Source organism: Sphaeramia orbicularis, chromosome 6 (assembly GCF_902148855.1).
Source record: "Sphaeramia orbicularis chromosome 6, fSphaOr1.1, whole genome shotgun sequence".
Classification (NCBI taxonomy): domain Eukaryota; kingdom Metazoa; phylum Chordata; class Actinopteri; order Kurtiformes; family Apogonidae; genus Sphaeramia; species Sphaeramia orbicularis.
In genome coordinates, this window is record NC_043962.1 from 56,666,357 (window position 1) to 56,684,989 (window position 18,633).

At 43.5% G+C, this 18,633-nt stretch overlaps 1 protein-coding gene and 1 long non-coding RNA gene across 10 annotated transcripts; one reads left to right on the forward strand and one right to left on the reverse strand.

Annotated features, from left to right (window-relative positions):
• Window positions 1-740: 740 nt before the first annotated feature.
• Window positions 741-6,693, reverse strand: LOC115420818 (uncharacterized). The gene is made up of 3 exons (XR_003935604.1): window positions 6,649-6,693; window positions 1,002-1,175; window positions 741-845 (listed from the first exon to the last, which is right to left on the reverse strand). It is a non-coding gene; the product is annotated as an uncharacterized LOC115420818 (long non-coding RNA).
• A 3,348-nt stretch (window positions 6,694-10,041) lies between these two features.
• Window positions 10,042-17,081, forward strand: LOC115420813 (uncharacterized). Of its 9 annotated transcripts, none has more exons than XM_030136353.1 (8): window positions 10,042-10,114; window positions 11,466-11,647; window positions 13,670-13,809; window positions 13,892-14,002; window positions 14,495-14,599; window positions 16,458-16,527; window positions 16,681-16,878; window positions 16,961-17,081. In XM_030136353.1, exons 3-8 carry the CDS (start codon window positions 13,703-13,705, stop codon window positions 17,015-17,017), a joined length of 648 nt encoding a protein of 215 aa, XP_029992213.1. In that variant the 5' UTR covers window positions 10,042-10,114; window positions 11,466-11,647; window positions 13,670-13,702; the 3' UTR covers window positions 17,018-17,081. The 9 variants fall into 9 exon arrangements, with proteins under 9 accessions (XP_029992213.1, XP_029992219.1, XP_029992220.1 ...); XM_030136359.1 differs by having other exon boundaries at window positions 16,681-16,876; window positions 16,958-17,081; XM_030136360.1 differs by having other exon boundaries at window positions 16,681-16,873; window positions 16,955-17,081.
• Window positions 17,082-18,633: the final 1,552 nt, after the last annotated feature.

The following is an 18,633-nucleotide window of genomic DNA, read 5'->3' on the forward strand; positions in this document are numbered from 1 at the left end:
AGACATTAGAACATCACTTTTAGAACACCACAACAACATGTGTGCTGGTCCAGACCCCTGTCCCCGTAGACCCCCATGTATGCTGGTCCAGACCCCTGTCCCCTTACACCCCTATGTGTGCTGGTCCAGACCCCTGTCCCCATCCACATGACCCCTTTGAACATCATTCTTTACATTAGTTCCAGTACTGCATGGAACCGAACAAAGCACAGGTGGACCTGACAGACCCTGGAGACCACATTGGACCTGACAGACCCTGGAGACCACATTGGACCTGACAGACCCCAGAGACCACATTGGACCTCAGATTGTGGACTCACTGTCCTCTCTGGAACTGCTGATGTCACGGTCTTGTAATGTATTTGGAAATGACCAAAAATAGTCACTTGCCAGCTAAAAGGTAAAGTTTTCAGGTATACAGTGTAGTTCTCCATTAGTCCACAGGGTGGCAGCACAAAATAACTCAGTGCCATCCACAGAACACACTGGTTCACTGACTGTACAGCCAATGAAAAACCTCTGGTCAGTTCCTTCTTTTTCAGTTCCTCCACTCCTCGGTGCTTCGTGGTTCCTCATGAATCCATCTCAGAGAATCATCTGGAAGGAAGAAGGAGGCGGAGCTACAGGAAGTCTGCCTCACCTTCTGTGACATCATCAGAGGGAGGGGTGAGGAGTGGAGGAGAAGAACTGAGGAGTGGAGGAGAAGAAGTGAGGAGGTCCATTTTGAACTGACAGGAGGAGAAGAAGTGAGGATGTGCTGCTGCTTTCACATCTGTCGATCATCTGGACTCAGCTGATCCTCACACAGTCCTGACCACAGTGACTGTTCCACAGATCACTTCCATCTGAAGAAAGAAGAAAATACAAACGGAGATCAGAAATAAATGTTTACTGAGACATTTCTGAATTGATTCAAACGACAGTAGAATCAATAAAAATAATCAAACAGACTTCTAATCATGGAGGTGTTCACCAAACCAGCACAAACTGACATTACTTACTCCAGTGTCTCCAGTTTACAGTGTGGACTCTGAACAAGGTCCGCCAGTTCTTTAACATCTGAATCCTTCAGGTTGTTCAGACTTAAGTCCAGTTCTATCAGATGTGAGGGATTGGACTTCAGAGCTGCTGTCAGATAAGAACAGCTGATTTTTGACAAACTGCAGCCCCTCAACCTGAATAAAGAATAAATGATGGAGATTGAGCCAAATATATTTAGGTTTTCAACATGAATGTGAAATATTCAACATTCATTTCAACCAAACAGTTTTTACTGACTGTAATTTTTGTACCTGCAAGAAAAATTAAATTGTATCAACTATACAGTGGTAAGAAAAACTATGTTAGGGTGTCCCATTTTTGGGACTTCTTTTCCAATCAAGCTCTTAATTTGACCAGTTAATCTCTTATATATCAGTAACTCCCCAAAAAAATTTCGGCCCAATCCCCCCCCCCCGCCCCACCGCCATCTTTAGGGTGCCCGTCAGCCGAGTGCAGAAAACCCATTTTTCAATGGAAAATCCTGCATTTGTCGGTTAGTTCTGCCATATTTGCTCATGCATACTGGTGACTGAGATGCAGATCACATTTTATGAGCAATTCATGCAGAAAACTTTGAGGGTTCACAGAGTTTAGGCCGTCCCATTTTTGGGACTTCTATTTCGATCAAACTCTTAATTTGACCAGTTAATCTCTTATATATTAGTAACTCTCCCAAAAAAATTTCGGCCCAATCCGTAAAGTTTTAGACCCCACCACCACCACCATCTTTAGGGTGCCCGTCAGCCGAGTGCAGAAAACCCATTTTTCATGGAAAATCCTGCATTTGTCGGTACCTGCTGAACTGAAGAAAAGGGAGGGTACCAGATGGGTAATGTAGGATCAGATGTTCTCCAGTCAAAGCCCTGAGTGCAGATCTGTCAAATAAGACTAGGCAAGAAAGAAATCAGCAAAAACCTGTGATTTTACCCATTTTTCAGTGTTAAAATGACCTTGACCTTGTCTAAAATCATGTGACCTTGACCTGTACATGATTTGAGACCTTCATAAATGACAGTAGCATCCCCCAAAACCTCTAATATGACATTTGCATGAGCAAATATGGTAGAACTAACCCACAAATGCAGGATTTTCCATTGAAAAATGGGTTTTCTGCACTCGGCTGACAGGCACCCTAAAGATGGCGGGGGGGGGGGGGGGGGGGTCTAGAACTTTACGGATTGGGCCGAAATTTTTTTTGGAGAGTTACTAATATATAAGAGATTAACTGATCAAATTAAGAGTTTGATCGAAATAGAAGTCCCAAAAATGGGACGCCCTAAACTCTGTGAACCCTCACAGTTTTCTGCATGAATTGGTCATAAAATGTGATCTGCATCTCAGTCACCAGTATAGACAAACAGAATGTGTTGAACCCAAAACCACACAAACTATTAGAATATTTCATATGTTAATTGTGCACAGCTCTTAAAGGTCCCATATTATGCTATTTTTCAGTCACGTCATATAGGTCTCAGAAGCCCAAAAACATAGTATTTAAGTTTGTTCACCCCAAAATCATCCTTTTTTCGGAGTTTCATCGGTCGAAAAAGTCTCTCTCACCAGCCCTCCTCAGAACAGTCTGTTTCTGGGCCTGCTTCCGGGTACGCAAATGAATGCATCTGTCCACGCCCACTCCCCCTCCCCTCTCTGGGAGAGGACGCGGCTTCCGCTAGCGGTACTACGCGCTAATGTTGACTGTGAAGCCATGGCTCTCTCGTCTACAATACACATGTCTCAGCCAGAACGTCTTTCCAAACACTGGCTTTCTTTGCCTTGAGGCGTGATTGAGCCCCGACGGAAAACGGCGGTGTTGTGTCGGGTTCGTGGACCTGACACGGAAAGACGCCTGCCGCCACTAATGCAGGCAGCTGCTAACAAGCCTGATGCTAACTCTACTGATGCTAACCACAAAAGGCCCGTGTTCACAGTAGTTCTGTTGAATGTCTCTGGATATTATCAGCTCTTGCATGTTAACGGGGACGCAAACGTTAGCAGCAGTAACCGAGCTATGTTAGCTGCCATGCTAACGATAGACGTACACATCAACACCCACCAGCTTATCCGTAATGTAGGGTTATGCAGTAAAGATACAAAAAAATGATCAGAACTTACATCTCCCACACTTGGACTTGGGTCACGAAGCGTTGGTACAGCGTCCTTCTGGATTCGGAGTCTTTGTGCTAAGCCGCAGCTGTATGGGCCCATGTTAAAAAACACTTGTCCGTGAAATGCCGGGGACACACATACAAGCGTTTGGGAATGTTGTTTGGTCCATGACCTTCACAGATAGAATCCAGACACTTTTTACGGAGAGGCTCGGAAGTGGGGAGCAAAAATAAACTATCGTGTTGGTGTGTGCAGCCAACAACACCACAACTTGCGTGTCTCGCCTTCGCCATGTTTGTTGTCCAAGAGGTACTTTGCCAGGGCGGGGCTCGCTTTGCGAGGGTGGGGGGAGGAGTTAAATCCGCTTATGTCGTCATAAACAGAGCCAACTCAAACTCGGCCGTTTGAGCAGGCATTTTCACAAACTGTGGTGTAGCAAGGCAGGGAGGAAACAGACAGTTTTCAAATTCTAACCTCATAATGTGGCTACTGCAACACACACTACTATAAGAAAACTGTCACAAAGTCAGATTTGCATAATATGGGACCTTTAAACCCTCACAATGGAACTGGAAAAGGAAGTGAACCCTGAAACTAATGACTGTAAAAAGAGACAGCGAGGCTCACACTGTCAGAGGAGGATTAGAGTCCAGAATTCATAAACATGAATTGGAATCAATGAAAGCAGATGTGAGCCGTGCATGGAGCCACTGGGACTCCTAAAAACACTCAAAGCTCTGCAGTTGGACGTTCACAAGAAGCATCTGCTCATGTCAACCAGATTTCATAACACAGATCTGAGAAGAGCTTCAATTCAGAGTTGCTGATTTGCATGTGAGTGAAGGGGGCTCCCTCTTCTGCCTGGTTTCCTCTTCCACTTCCTGCCTTTTCTGCACAAATACAAGATCCAAAAAGACAAAGCACAAACCTGGAGAAGCACTGGACATGTTTCCAGATCCTGCTGTTCAATCATTTCCTGATTGAGAAGAACCTCAAAGCCTTTAAGGATTCACCAGTCGAAGTTAGACAAACTGTCCACAAATGGAGAGGACTGAATTCTGTGGCTACTCTGCCTAAAAGTGAACACCCAGCCAAGCCGACTGCAAAGACAATCATGAGTGGAAACAAAAAAAAAAAGAACCGTAGAGGAACAGCTGAAGGCTGGAAGGACTCACTGGAAGACATTCACATCTGTGTTCATGAGTCTATTGAGGACTTGCAGCTGATGTCACTGGTCATGTGATTGTTGTTTACACCGCCATATTGGTAGGCACGCTATCTGGATCCACAAAGTCAGAACTGTTGCTTTATATCTTGTTTTTCTGCGGACTTGTGTTTGCGTGTTTTGTTATTTGTGAGTATGTCTGCTTGTGATAAAGGCACCATAGATGAGTTTCAATGTTTACCAACAACAGTGATGCACGTGCAACTTGGAGGTAAAAACATGAGTACCAGCTCCAGCCAGCTCACATCAGCCATACACCTCCAGACTCTGCCCCAGAACTCATGAACGAGCCGATATATTAGCTCTAAAACGGGCCATTAACTGTCTCTGTCCAAAAGTCCACCCCATCTTCTCTTTCACGGCCGCATAATTTGACTTGACCACATCAGGAAGGCTGTCCCATAGTAGCAAAGCAGACTTGCACAGATGGGTGGGGAGTATTGTCACCTGCTCCCCGCTGAACTCACTGGTGTCGCTCGCCGTAGCTCCGATTGCCACTTCCAGCTGCTTCACCCAGCTGAGGAAACTCTGGCTGCCATCGCCGGCAAAGGGAGCAGGTAGACCCACAATCACTCTGTCTGTATAGGTGATAGTCCAGGGGAAGCCCTCCTGGTAGGTTTAAAGGGGTCTTCATCACCGTACCACATGATGACAATTCTTTTTTCCACGCCGCTAAGCGCAACAGGCACGCAGCCTGACTATACTGAGAAGCTACGCCAACCGCGGTAATAACTATAAACAATGGTCGGCAGAACAGAACCACCGCTGCCAGGGTTAGGGTTAGGGTTATTCCACAGCAGAGATAGAACAGACTCATGTCCAGTCCATGACAGCACAGAGGAAGAGGCAGTTTTACAACAAGCATCAGTGCATGTGTAAAAGTGAGCAAAGAGCACTGGAACACTTTACAACATGAATGGAAACATGTTCAGACTGATGGAACTGGAACTGTTTGGAAGAACACACAGCACTAGGTTTGACACAAACTACAACATCATCCACACCATCCCAGTCTCATATCAAAATGGGAAACAGCTACGTTTGTCCACACTACAAAACCTATCAGTCTCACAGTTAGAGCCTGAAAATTGTAAAATGTTCATATTTTTTTTTATCCTATTCTTTTCCATTGGCCTGCGTCCGAGTGACGTAACTTTCAAGATTTAGGCTGTGAGAACAAAAAACATGGCAGACATTTCTCTCATATTTAGTGAAAAAAGATCAGATCAATATTTTGATTTAGTTTCTGCATAAAAATGCATTTTGGTTACATTTCTAGTGAGAAATATATATTTTATTTTCATAATATTCACTCAGTGAATGTACATAATCACTCACTTGCTTGTTGCAAAGATTTTTCAGATCTGACCAGAATAATGTGAAACTCAACGTTAGTCAGTTGCTAAGGACACTTATCACTCAGCATAACTGTGGACGCACATCTGCACAGAGGATTCTCTTCTGATTTGGCTCCGTCTGACGGATCAAACCCTCCCTGGCCTACTGCATGTGTTGAGTCTGAGGTGGATTTGGTGATCAACACAGAATTCTGTAGCAGCAGCACACGGTGAAGTATGGGGGAGGAGCATCATGATCTGGGGCTGTTCTGCATCAGGGCCTGGACCACATGACATCACAGAATAGAATAGAATAGAACAGAGTAGAATAGAATAGAATAGAATAGAATAGAATCTTTATTTTGTCAGTACTAGTTTGTCACACACCAGTATTTGTCTTGTGCCTTTAACTCATCACTAGATCATGCATCACACACACACTGTATGCTAGGAGCAGTGGTCTCACCATATCAGGCACCCAAAGAGCAAATGGGGGATTAAGTGCCTTGCTCAAAGGCACATCAGGCAAAAACTCTCTGTCAGTCCAGGGAATCGAACCTGCGACCCTTCGGTCACAAACCAACTCTCCAGCCAATCTAGGCCACGGTAGCTCCAGTCAGGTTACTGCTGCAAGAGGAGCTTCAATTACTACATTCACTGACTGTTGACTGTTTAATAGTTTTGCTCAATAATGACATGAACTATTATTTTTGTTTGTGTGCTATTAGGTTAAACGCGTATTTGTCTGTACTTGTGACTGACATGTACGTTAGATCATATTTTATGACCAATTCATGCAGAAAACTAGAACATTTCAAAGGGTTCACAGAACTTTTCTTGCAACTGTAAAACAACATAATGGATGTCAGTTCTGTTTGTTCATAAATGAGGTTCAGCTGCTCCTAAAACAGAACTCTATCAAACTAACAGTGAACTGACCTCAGATCCTGTAGTTTACAATGTGGACTCTGCAGGAAATCACACAGCTCCTTCACTGATGAATCCTGGAGGTTGTTTCCACCCAGACCCAGTTCTATCAGATGGAATGGATTGGACTTCAGAGCTGAGTCCACAGAAGAACAGCTGATCTCTGACAAACTGCAATAATACAACCTGAATAAAAAATAAATCATATAGATTAAAATGTATTAATGATCCAGTCAGATGTGTTCAAGTTTTAATTGGAGACTAAACTCAACTGAACTTTACACTTTTGTGCAATCACTTTCACATTTGTTTCAGTTCCATGTCTACAGAGTCAGTCTTCTACAAACACACACCTGAACACATCAGTTCACATTTGATGTAAAATAACCTTCAACCAACTAAAGCCTTTAAAATTCACCCAGTGACTCCTCCTGCTTTAACTAGAACAGGTACTGTTTGTGATTAGACGACTGTCCCTCAAAGTCCAATGGAAAAAAAAAAAAAAAGAATATATATATATATATATATATATATATATATATATATATATCAATCATACTTGAGTACTTAGTGGTATTTTAGTAGTATATGTGTATTTAATATTTGATCTTATATTTGTATATTGCCAGTATTTTTCAGCAGTATTTGGCGATATTTTTATACAGTTTTTTTGCACTTTAAGTGTTTGCTGCTAAACTGATTTTCATTGTTCCTGTAACAGTGACAATAGAGTTCTATTCTATTCTATATCTGTTTCTTTTCATGTGGCTCAATGAACAGTAGAAAAGTTGAGGAGATCAGAAACTCCACTAACAGACCAACACCCCCCCCGACTCCCAGCAGCCACTGGGGCCCTTTAGAACATCACACCATCACCTACTTCAGTGGTTCCTCACCTTTTTTGAGCAAAGTCCCACTAACAACATCATGAGCCTGTATGGTATACGGTATTCCCACCCAAAAACAAAATTTGAATCCCCATTGTGAAACATTTGCATTTCCACATGGGGGTCGGGGGGTGGGAGGGTCTCCTGCACCTCCTTTGTACTAACAGCCAGTGACTCCGTGCTTTTTTGGTCCCCCCAGGTTAGGAACCACTGACCTAAATGACATGAGGACCAGTGTTTAGTCCAATCCAAAGCTGTCAGACCAGCTGAGGGCGTGTGGACTCAGACTGGGTTTGTTATTATTGTCAGAAAACAGTTTGGTTGGAAATTTCCATCACATGCTTCTAATAATTTCATATTTAAATATTGTTTCTATGAGACATGACTTACTTTAGCGTGCCACATTAACCCTTCTGCTGCCTTTGTCTTGAGCTCAATAGGGCCTCTTTGACCCAACTAAGGCAGCAGGAGGGCAGGTTATATGCAACAGTTGGGATCCTGAGGGTTCCGCTCAACCCACCGAGGGCAGTGGCTAGGTTTCATACACAACAGTTGGAATTCAGATGGTTCCTTTTCGACCAGACAAGGGCAGCGGGAGGGTGCGGTTTATACACAACTAGGGATGTAACAATTACTGGTATAATGATAAACCGCAGTGAAATTGCAGACGGTTAGTATTACCGTTTAAATTCTAATTCTCATGATAACTGTGTTTGATTACCGCACTTTTAGGGGGAAAAAACCCTATGTAAAGATCTGCTTTTATGTCAAATATTTGAGTATTGTTTTAATTTATTACAATTTTGATTTTATGTGCCTAACATTGGAACCAATATTCACTTTTAAAGTCTTTGAAAAGGTTCGTTAAGCATCTGTGTGTTATTTATGTAATAAATTATATACATTTTTCAAATCAGATTTTATATATTTTTTGTGTTTTTTTGTCGTTTTGTGTTGATGTAGTAGGTTAAAATGAAAAAAATAATAGACAGATGAGATAGATGAAGTTGTGCTGAAAAAACAGATACCAAACATGGGTACAGTAAACATTTCTGTATATAGTATATAAATGCAAAATCAAAAGTACTGAAAAATGGCCAAAATACGCTCGGACCCCTAAGGGTTAATACTTTCATGTTTCTGCCAATAGAAAGTACATTGTGCCTATTGTTTCATTTGTTTTTTGTTTTTTTGTTTTGCTTTTTTTTTCACAATACAACCTGTGCAAAATGTACTTTTTGAACATTTTGAGCACAATTTCAACAATACCATGATAATAATAATAACCCTGATAATTTTGGTCACAATAACCGATATATGACATTTTCATATCGTTACATCCCTATACACAACAGTTGGAATCCAGAGGGTACAGTCTGGTTGAGTGAGTTTTTAGTCACTAAACGCTCTGGTCAGCACAATCAGGGCAGTACGCGAACCAACGGGCTTTGCAGATGTATTTTTGACAGTGGTGGCACATGGTGCGTGTTTCACAGCCCTTCCTCGAAGGACAAATCTGACACCTCTTGCGTTTGCTCGGCCACCCCGCCGTTGCCGCTACAGCCTCTGCCCGCTCATCACATGCCTCCCCATCAGCCGGCAGTTGAACTTCATCAGCCAGGCCGCCGGCTTCGGTCTCAGCCTCATCCATCAAGCGTGCTGTGTTGGTGCGCTTGTTGTTTGACAGAGCGCTGCCGCTACACGGAGGTTTGCGCAGCTGCCTGCAGCGGCTGCACGAGCCTACGTTTCCCACAATGCACGTCGCGACAAAAAATTCCAAAGATGCCCGAGATACCTCCAAGTTCTGAATGTAAACACATGGTATTTGTTTGTGGTGGATGGCACTTGGAAACTGTTCACTGTAATGTAAGAGATTCAGGTGAGTAATCACAGAAAGACTTACAGATTTGTGATACTGAGGATATGACTGAGGTTTGACAGATTTGATGAAAAATTGCTCACAAAAGTCTCCAGCACCTTTAAACTGTGTCCTCTTATTTAACTTTATACACAATTTGATTTGTTCCAAACTTTTCTATCATGTCCACACAGATGAAGGGTAGATATTATGTGTGGCTGTGGCTCAGGAGGTAGAGCAGGTGGCCCAATAACATAAGGGTTGGCAGTTCAAATCCCACTCTGTCCTAGTCATGTGCTGTTGTGTCCTTGGTCTTGTGTGAGACACTTCACGCTCTGCTACTGTGGAATGCGTGAAGTGTGATTGGCAGCCACGCTTCTGTCAGCCTGCCCAGAGTGTGAATGAATCATGTGCTTTGAGTATGGGTTCATAGAAAAGCATGATATAAATCTAATCCATTATTATGTATTATATATACACTGCTGCAGTGTGTATTGTTCATATAATTCCTCCCAAAGTCTGTTTGATCCAGTTTGGTTTGTGAATGTGATAGAACTGGAGGTAAAGTTGGACCCAGATAATGGTTCCTATCAGTCCATCAGGTACAGACAGTAAAACCTGGTGGAACCGGTTCTGTCTGTTCTGACTGCTCCTCCTCTCATCCACTTCATGTTTAATTTTTATTTCCTCTCCAAATGGCAGCAGCTGTGCGTCTCTGCGTCTCTCCTTGAAGGTAATGTTGGACCTGTCTGACTCTCACCTCCTTCACTGTGGGTTCTTTACTTCAGTAGAAACAGTAGAAACTGGATGAGCTTTAATCCATGTGTTGGAGTCCGTCTGAAGTGACTGTGATTAGACCAGGACTCAGAGTAGAAGCTGATGTGCAGCTCAGTGGTTGAACTCAGTGTTGTTGTTGTTTCTGAGGCTCAGGGTTTTTCTCCTCACTGCTCCATAAAACTCCTCTGGACTATTTCCATTAGACTGGACTGTGTGTTGAACTGGTAACTTCACCATCAGTAAAAGTCCAGAGAAAATCAACAGTCATTCCATTCAAAATGGCGGATGTGCTTTGTGATGATGGTTTGATTTAATGCTGCACCACAGAAACGGACACTTAACTCTTTCCCCACCAGAGTATTTACAGTGGGTTGGTAGCCAGCGGCAGCCTTTATGGTCATATCACTAATCTTTGAGGCCCACTGAAAATGTAGTGGTAGGAGTATGTGAACACTGAATATATCAAAAGAAAGAACAGAACTTCAACTTTTAAACACAAAAAACTATTTTATTCTATCTTCATCGTTCATGAGGTATAAACATTTGAATATTGGTCATTTTCAGGAAAAAAACATTTTGAGCAAAAACCTGAGAAAATTGCATTTTTTTTTCAAAGATATTGATATAGAGATGAGATAAAACTGATTTTCCATTTACATTTTTGACTCTTTTATTTACAAACAGTAACACTGTACTCAATATCACTAAATAAATAATAATAACAAACAGTTCTAAGACATCCTAACATTCCACAAAATGTTGGGGGAATCCACACCAGACTGTACACCGAACATCTTCTAAAGCACCAGGTCCTTATAAACGTTACACATTTACACACATCAATTATGAGTCTTCCACATATTAGTTTAGCCTTTTTCATATAAACACTTCCATATTCCTCATTTCAAGAAAAGAAAAGGAAAAAAAGCTCACTAAATACTGTAGATTTCTGGCCTTTCCTTTGCTGCATCACGTCCTCCTGTTGGACCACCTGCTGTGTTCGATCTGTAAATAATTATATGGACATCTAGTTATTTATCTTTTATGAATATATGTATTTATTTATTTCATCCTAAGGCCAAATAAAAGTGTTTTACCTGTGTCCCCGCTGATATTATAGAGCTGAACCACATCTGTGTTGAATCTGTTCCGTGTCCACAGTCAGAATCTGAACTCACACTGTTCAACAGATGCAGACTAGGTGTCCTTTGTCTTGTCCCACATTTGGTTAACTGTCTTCTCCTTGAATGTCCACTAGAAATGTCTCTCATATCTTCCTCCCGTCTGTCATTGTCTCCGCTCCTCAGTTAAAACATGGATTGACAGAAATTCTCGTCATTGGCAGTGAAAGATTTAAACACAGGAAGTGGTTCAAAGTGTTTCCTGTTGACGTTTCTGTAGCTGAACCACTTCTGAGCCTCAGGTGGTTGTGGACCAGCTGAACCACCATAAGGGTTTGGACTCACTGTCCCACATCCATCAGAAGTAAGTAAGTAAAGTTTGTTTATATGGAACTTTTCACAGAAAGAATTGACAAAGTGATTTAGAGTCAAATCAGAAGTGGGATCCACAGACACACAGCTCCGTCCACAGACATAAAAACTAAAGAACATGGTCCCAAAACCCACATTCAAAGCCTGTGGAAACAATAAGGTCTGCAGCTGCTTTGGAAAACACTCAACAGAATTTAAAATGATTGGCAACGTCATTCCATAGTGTGGGGCACTGCTTAAAGGCTCCACCCCCTCTAGTGTTTAGGTGGGTGTGGCAGATGACCAGCTGGCACTGAGTCGATGTTCTAATGTTGAGTTCCAAAGTGCTGGGAGGTGGAATATATGGCACCTGGAGTTAAGTCCATCCACCTCAAAGCATTCCAGACCATCCATGTTGAACACAAACAAATATGGAGATGGCAGATCTGAGCTCCTATTTGTGTTGGTACTGAAGAGGCATTTGACTGTGGACACAACAGTGTTCTCATTTATACAAACCAGATGGAAGACCACAATGTTTTTTATCATTGCGAACTTACACACTGTGTGTCGCAGTGAGGTCGGGGTACTTCCATCTGGTCCCACTTTGCAACTAGGACCTCTGACTTCGACAGGCGTTCCAATGCATTTTATCTCGTTAGACGTCAGAGTCTTCCACCTCCCAACACTTTGGAACGCACCATTAGAGCACGTGTAGGTTCTACGATTTTAGCAAATGGAAATGTCGACGGAACATGACTTCAGACAGAATCATTTCAAATACTCAAACCAGGGCTGACCATCAAAGCAATGACATCACCACTCACATTAATACACAAACCACTTTGAACTGGCATTAATTGGTGTGTTTTCTGTTCGCATTATAAGCTTTCCACGTGTATGTTCACACTGTGTCGAACACCACATTCTGACTATTAGGGTTATGTGAACCAGAGATCTTTGCATAAACTGACATGTGATCAAATAGCGTTGAATAACACAAAATGACAAAAATGCGTACGTATAGCAGCCAGAAGGACTGGTGTGACATACAACAGGATGTCATGAGATCAGTGTGGATCACAGAGCTGGACTACAGTAGGTCTGGAAACAGATGGAAATGAAACGTGTACGACACCAGATTAAAATATGGACTGAGTCCAGTCAGTGGGACATGTAATAGACGGATCCAGATCCGCTTTGAATGAACCGCACAGACTCAACAGTTTGAGCATCATGTGACCAAACACCCCAAACTGTGGTATTTGACAAACACACTGTCCTGGTTTTGGGTTCCTCTGAACAACTGAGTTGTTTCACAGATATGAGGACTCCTGTTGGAGGATCAAACACACTGACCTTTGACCTCTGATGTCCCCGTCAGGCGTCAAATCTAAACCAATCAGCTGTTGCATCCAAATAAACCACATGTTCAGGTTTGAGGCCAGACCCTGAAACTACAGAACATTAGTGTCATTAAAGGTTCTAGGCAGGTTTCCAGTGGAGAACATGAGCAGTCAACAGTTCAGAATCACAACCTGATGTTTATGTTTTCTAGGTGATTAAAAGTCTCCTCTGGTCATGTGACCTCTGAGGTCATGTGAGGTCATGTGACCTCTGCTCTGGACTGGTTTAGTCCTTCAGGTTTGAATGGAAATCTGAGAAACCACCACCACATGGTGTTGATCAGACTGTAAACCAGTAGACTAAACCAGTTCACCTTCAGATCAGTTGTGCTTGTCCTTCCCTTCAGGTCCCATCATCAGCTCCAGGAGGACATCTAGTGGTCTGACAGTAGAACTACAGCACAACCAACACACACACGCACACACACACACATATATGTATCAGCCATTACACTTCAACTCACACTCACCACTAACACCTTCATGAAGTCCCATCTACATTGAACACACACCATATGAGATGTGGGACGCAGGTCTTGGTCCAAAACCCTGAGTCTGGTTTATGTCTGACCTGCTGGTCCACATCGGACTCTTCTCCATCATAGAACCACGTCTCAAACTCTGCTGTTTCAGTGTTTGTCGTGTGACTGATGTGGATTCAGCAGAATGGATCAGTGTGAGGACAGAGAGAATGGAGCCCCTCCCCCAAAGACCACCGACAGGACCCCCTCAGGACCTGGACCTGGACCGGACAGACCCCCCAAAGCTCAGAGGTGAGACCACCATCTGGATCTGTCCTCCACTGTTCTCCATGTCAGAGCTCAGAACTAAAAACACTGACATCACTGTTCACAGACGTGGACCTGGACCGGGACCGGCACCTGGACAAGGACCCAGCTGTGTGTCCATGAAGAGTACTGACTCCAAGGACTGGTTCTTTAACTTCAAACAGGATCGTCCATCAGAGTCAGTATAGGTGGTCCTCATCCAGACCTTTAGACCCCAGTGACACTAAACCACTTGTATGTAAATGTTGATCCGACCACAGACTCTATGGATGAACGGATCCTCCAGGACTCCGCAGGAAACTGGGTTTGGGTTCCCTCATGTGATGTAGAGTTGTGTGTGTTCCTCTTCAGTTTTCAGTGCCATGTTTCCATCCAGTCGTAGGTCTATCCATCAGCTGGGTGCAAATCTGATGGTTGTCTGTGGACACACGGGTCCAAATAGTCTGTCATTAGATTCACCTGATTGGACTGAAGAACATCTGATCAACAATACAGGAACTACATTATTGATTTAGACTCAATCATTATTCATCATTTGATGAACATAGAATGAACTCAATGATCCTGATCTAATGGATCTTTGCTCTGTGAGTTTTCTGATCAGATTCAGACTTATAGATCTTCAGTGTATTGATCACTTTCTCACTGTCTCTGTTTTCCTGATGATCAGGATCCATCAGAGACCACAGTCCTCTGGACCTGATCCTGGATCCAGTTGTGTGTCCTTCAGAAGTGACCGGTCCATGGATTTTCCACTAGAATTTTCTGCAGAAACGTAAGTTGATGTAAGTGTTCGATGTGTTGACTGTTTATTAAATCTATATTAAATATTGACTTTAGTTTGAAGGTTCAGAATGGGTTTGTTTCCAGATTCTTTACAATCATTTATTGTCTAAAGGTTTCATGAGTATAAAGTAAAAAGATGTTAGAACTGCTAACCAAACTGACATTCCCTCCGACACAGTGGCATCTCCATGGTAACTGACCATTCTGCATTCTGACTGGCTGACCGGTGTCCCTTTGTTTAGTCTTAAAGTGACAGTTCAGTAATGTTCTTCAGTGTCTGAAATGACATTTGTGTGACTAAACTCAGTTCAGTCCTGCTGCCATGATATGTCTGATGGGGATCCTGATCAACCTGAACTCAACTAAACCTGTTGATCCAACTCAAACAGTGAGTGTGAAGCTCTGGAACGACGAACCGCCGTTAGCATGTTCAGTATGGGGAGAACTGGATTGTATTATTGAAGGACAAAGGAAGATGTTTAAAGACAGCTGGTTTAGTCTGGACATAAGGGGGAAAGGAACAACACAGGTTTCAGTTAGGGACAACTATTCAAGTACACTCACAGTCAATGAAAACTTTGAGATGATATTTTTCAACAATTTTTATTTTGAAAACCCTCAACTGGAATTTTTTCACATGAATCATTTGTTTAGGATATTGGCATACAGAAATAAAAATGTAAAGTTTCAAGACTAATTTCAAAACAAAAACTTAAAAGAAAATGGCACCTGCCAAACACACAGTCCAAACAGTCAATACTGGGTATGGCCTCTGATTGCTTCGATGCAGGTGACGATCCGTTGGCGCATTCTTTGGACTGTCATGTTGTGGCGTTCAACCAGGTTTCTGATTGTGGGTTTGGGAACAGCCCATACGCCTGGCTATATCACTGTAGCTCAACCGGCCTCCACATACCCAGTGCCCGACGTTCACGTGATAGACGTGTCATGATGCCGTTCACTGGACTAACAATGGTGGCCTTTTTAGGCCTTTATATAGGCCTTCCAAACCAATCCTCAAATTGTGCACATACTCACAGAGTATTGCTCATTGTGTATTTGGTCCACTTTTGCAGAGAGACCAACCCATGTGCAATGAACTGTGACAACATGACAACTCATCATTATCTCAACTACCCAAACACTAAGTCATCAATAAATCCACAATGAATAATTACAGCCCCCTACAAGTAGAAATATGCAGACATTTCTACCTCAAAGTTTCTATTGACTGTCAGTATATTTATAAAATGATTCAACTGTTGGTCAGTTTACGTCTATGATGAGGGATTTGTGCCCAGCTGTGAGAGCCGGGTTTCTGCGCCGTCTCTGAGCTACAAAGGGACGTGTTGTGTATGTAAATGTATTTATGTAGAGTATAGTCTGAGTTTGGGTCATGTATCATTCACTGTTTTACAGCTTGTGTGTGTAAATGCTTGTATAGTTGTTCTATCTCCTTCCACTGGAGGCAGCACTGTGTACAAAAGCCTCAGCTGTCTGCAGTTTTTCTTGGCTTGGTTGAATATGGTGTGGAGTGGGTTTGAGTTGATGATGGATGGCCTGTTTTGGTTCATGTTTGCTGATGATTTATTGAAATTAAAGCTGAAGGGTAAAAACCTTCAAGTGTTTTGGACTGAATTCAGTTTTCCACTGTTTTTGACGCCTTGACCAGCCTTGACAAGCTCCAACTCACTCAGATGTGGATTCTCAGTGGGATCAGCAGGACCAGGACACCTGTCCCACTACAGGGGGTCATGTGACTCATGTTGAAGTCCCAGGTCTGTCCACCTGTCGGTGTCAGTGTGGACAGACATAATGTGAGCTCATTGTTGATGTTTGATCCTCAGAGTGGAGCAGCAGAGCTCAGAGGTTCCCACTGGTCTACAGGATCAGACTCAGCTGGACTCCATATTTAAGGTGTGTACATGTCCAACATCTACTGGTCCATCTGTTCTGTCCAATCATGTCCTGCTGCTGGTTTCAGACCAGTGGACGTCACTATGTCCAACATGGACCTGAGCTTTGGTCCATGGGAGGACTTTGGGTCTTTCATCATGTTTTGTGTTCCAGCTGCTGGAGGAGAACATCTGCACTTTTGTCAAGAACGAATTGAAGAAGTTCCGCCAGGCTCTGAGTCCAGATTACCCACAATGCTTAGAGAGTCTGAGTGATGACGATGAAGAGCAGAGGAGAGAGGCTTTTCTGAAGATCACACTGAACTTTCTGAGGAGGCTGAAGCAGGAGGAGCTGGCGAGCGTCTGCACCGCAGTAAGACCATTCTGTACAGATTGAACAGATGAAAATACTGGATTTACTGTGAGACTGATGGTTTGATCTGGGTCTGCATCAGAAGTCAGTCTGGAGTTCAGCAGCGGAAACTGAACGTAACCTGAAGCAGAAGTTTTGAGTGTGTGTTTGAGGGCATCGCTAAAGCAGGAAACCCAAAACCCTCCTGAACCAGATCTACACAGAGCTCTATGTCACAGAGGGAGGGGCTACCAGAGGTCAACCAGGACCATGAGGTCAGACAGATGAAACAGCATCCAGGAACCCCACACAGACCACCAACAACCATCACATGTGAAGACAATCTTTAAAACACCAGCTGACAGAGATCAGCCAATCAGAACAGTGCTGACAAAGGCGTGGGCGGCATCGGGAAAACAGTCTAACACAGAAGTTCAGTCTGGGACTGGGCTGAAGACCAAGCCAACCAGGACATCCACTTCATATTTCCATTCACCTTCAGAGAGCTGAATGTGCTGAAACAGAAGAAGTTCAGCTTGGTGGAACTGGTTCAGCACTTCTTCACTGAAACCACAGAAGCAGGAATCTGGATCTTTGAAGACCTCCAGGTGGTGTTCATCTTAGATGGTCTGGATGAGTGTCGACCTCCTCTGGACTTCAACAACACTCAGATCCTGACTGATGTGACAGAGTCCAGCTCAGTGGATGTGCTGCTGATGAACCTCATCAGGGGGAACCTGCTTCCCTCTGCTCGCCTCTGGATAACCACACGACCTGCAGCAGCCAATCAGATCCCTGCTCAGTGTGTGGACATGGTGACAGAGGTCAGAGGGTTCAAGGACCCACAGAAGGAGGAGTACTTCAGGAAGATGGTTCCCAGATGAAGACAGACCACACAATCATCTCCCCACATCCAGAGGTCCCGAAGCCTCCACATCATGTGTCACATCCCAGTCTTCTGCTGGATCACTGCTACAGTTCTGGAGGATGTGTTGAAGACCACAGACAGAAGACGACTGCCCAAGACCCTGACTGAGATGTACATCCACTTCCTGGTGGTTCAGGCCAAACTGAAGAACGTCAAGTATGATGGAAGATCTGGGACAGATCCACACTGGAGTCCAGAGACCAGGAAGATGATTGAGTCTCTGGGAAAACTGGCCTTTGAGCAGCTGAAGAAAGGAAACCTGATCTTCTATGAATCCGACCTGACAGAGTGTGGCATCGATATCAGCTCAGCCTCAGTGTACTCAGGAGTGTTCACAGAGGTCTTCAAAGAGGAGAGAGGACTGTACCAGGACAAGAGGTTCTGCTTCATCCATCTGAGTGTCCAGAGTTTCTGGCTTCTCTCATGTCCATCAGACCTTCACCAACACTGGAGTCAATCTGCTGTCAGAACAACAAACCTCTGTTTGGTCGAAACTATCAAAGGACAAATCTGTCCAGTTGTACCAGACCGCTGTGGACCAGGCCTTACAGAGTCCAAATGGACACCTGGACCTGTTCCTCCGCTTCCTCCTGGGTCTGTCACTGCAGACCAATCAGAGTCTACTACAAAGTCTGGTGAAACCAACAGGAAGCAGCTCAGAGACCAACCAGAAAACTGTCGAGTACATCAAGAAGAAGATCAGTGAGAATGTGTCTGCAGAGAGAAGCATCAACCTGTTCCATTGTCTGAATGAACTGGAGGAATGGATCTCTGGTGGATCAGATCCAACAGCTACCTGAGCTCAGGACGTCCTGTCCACAGAACAACTGTCTCCTGCTCAGTGGTCA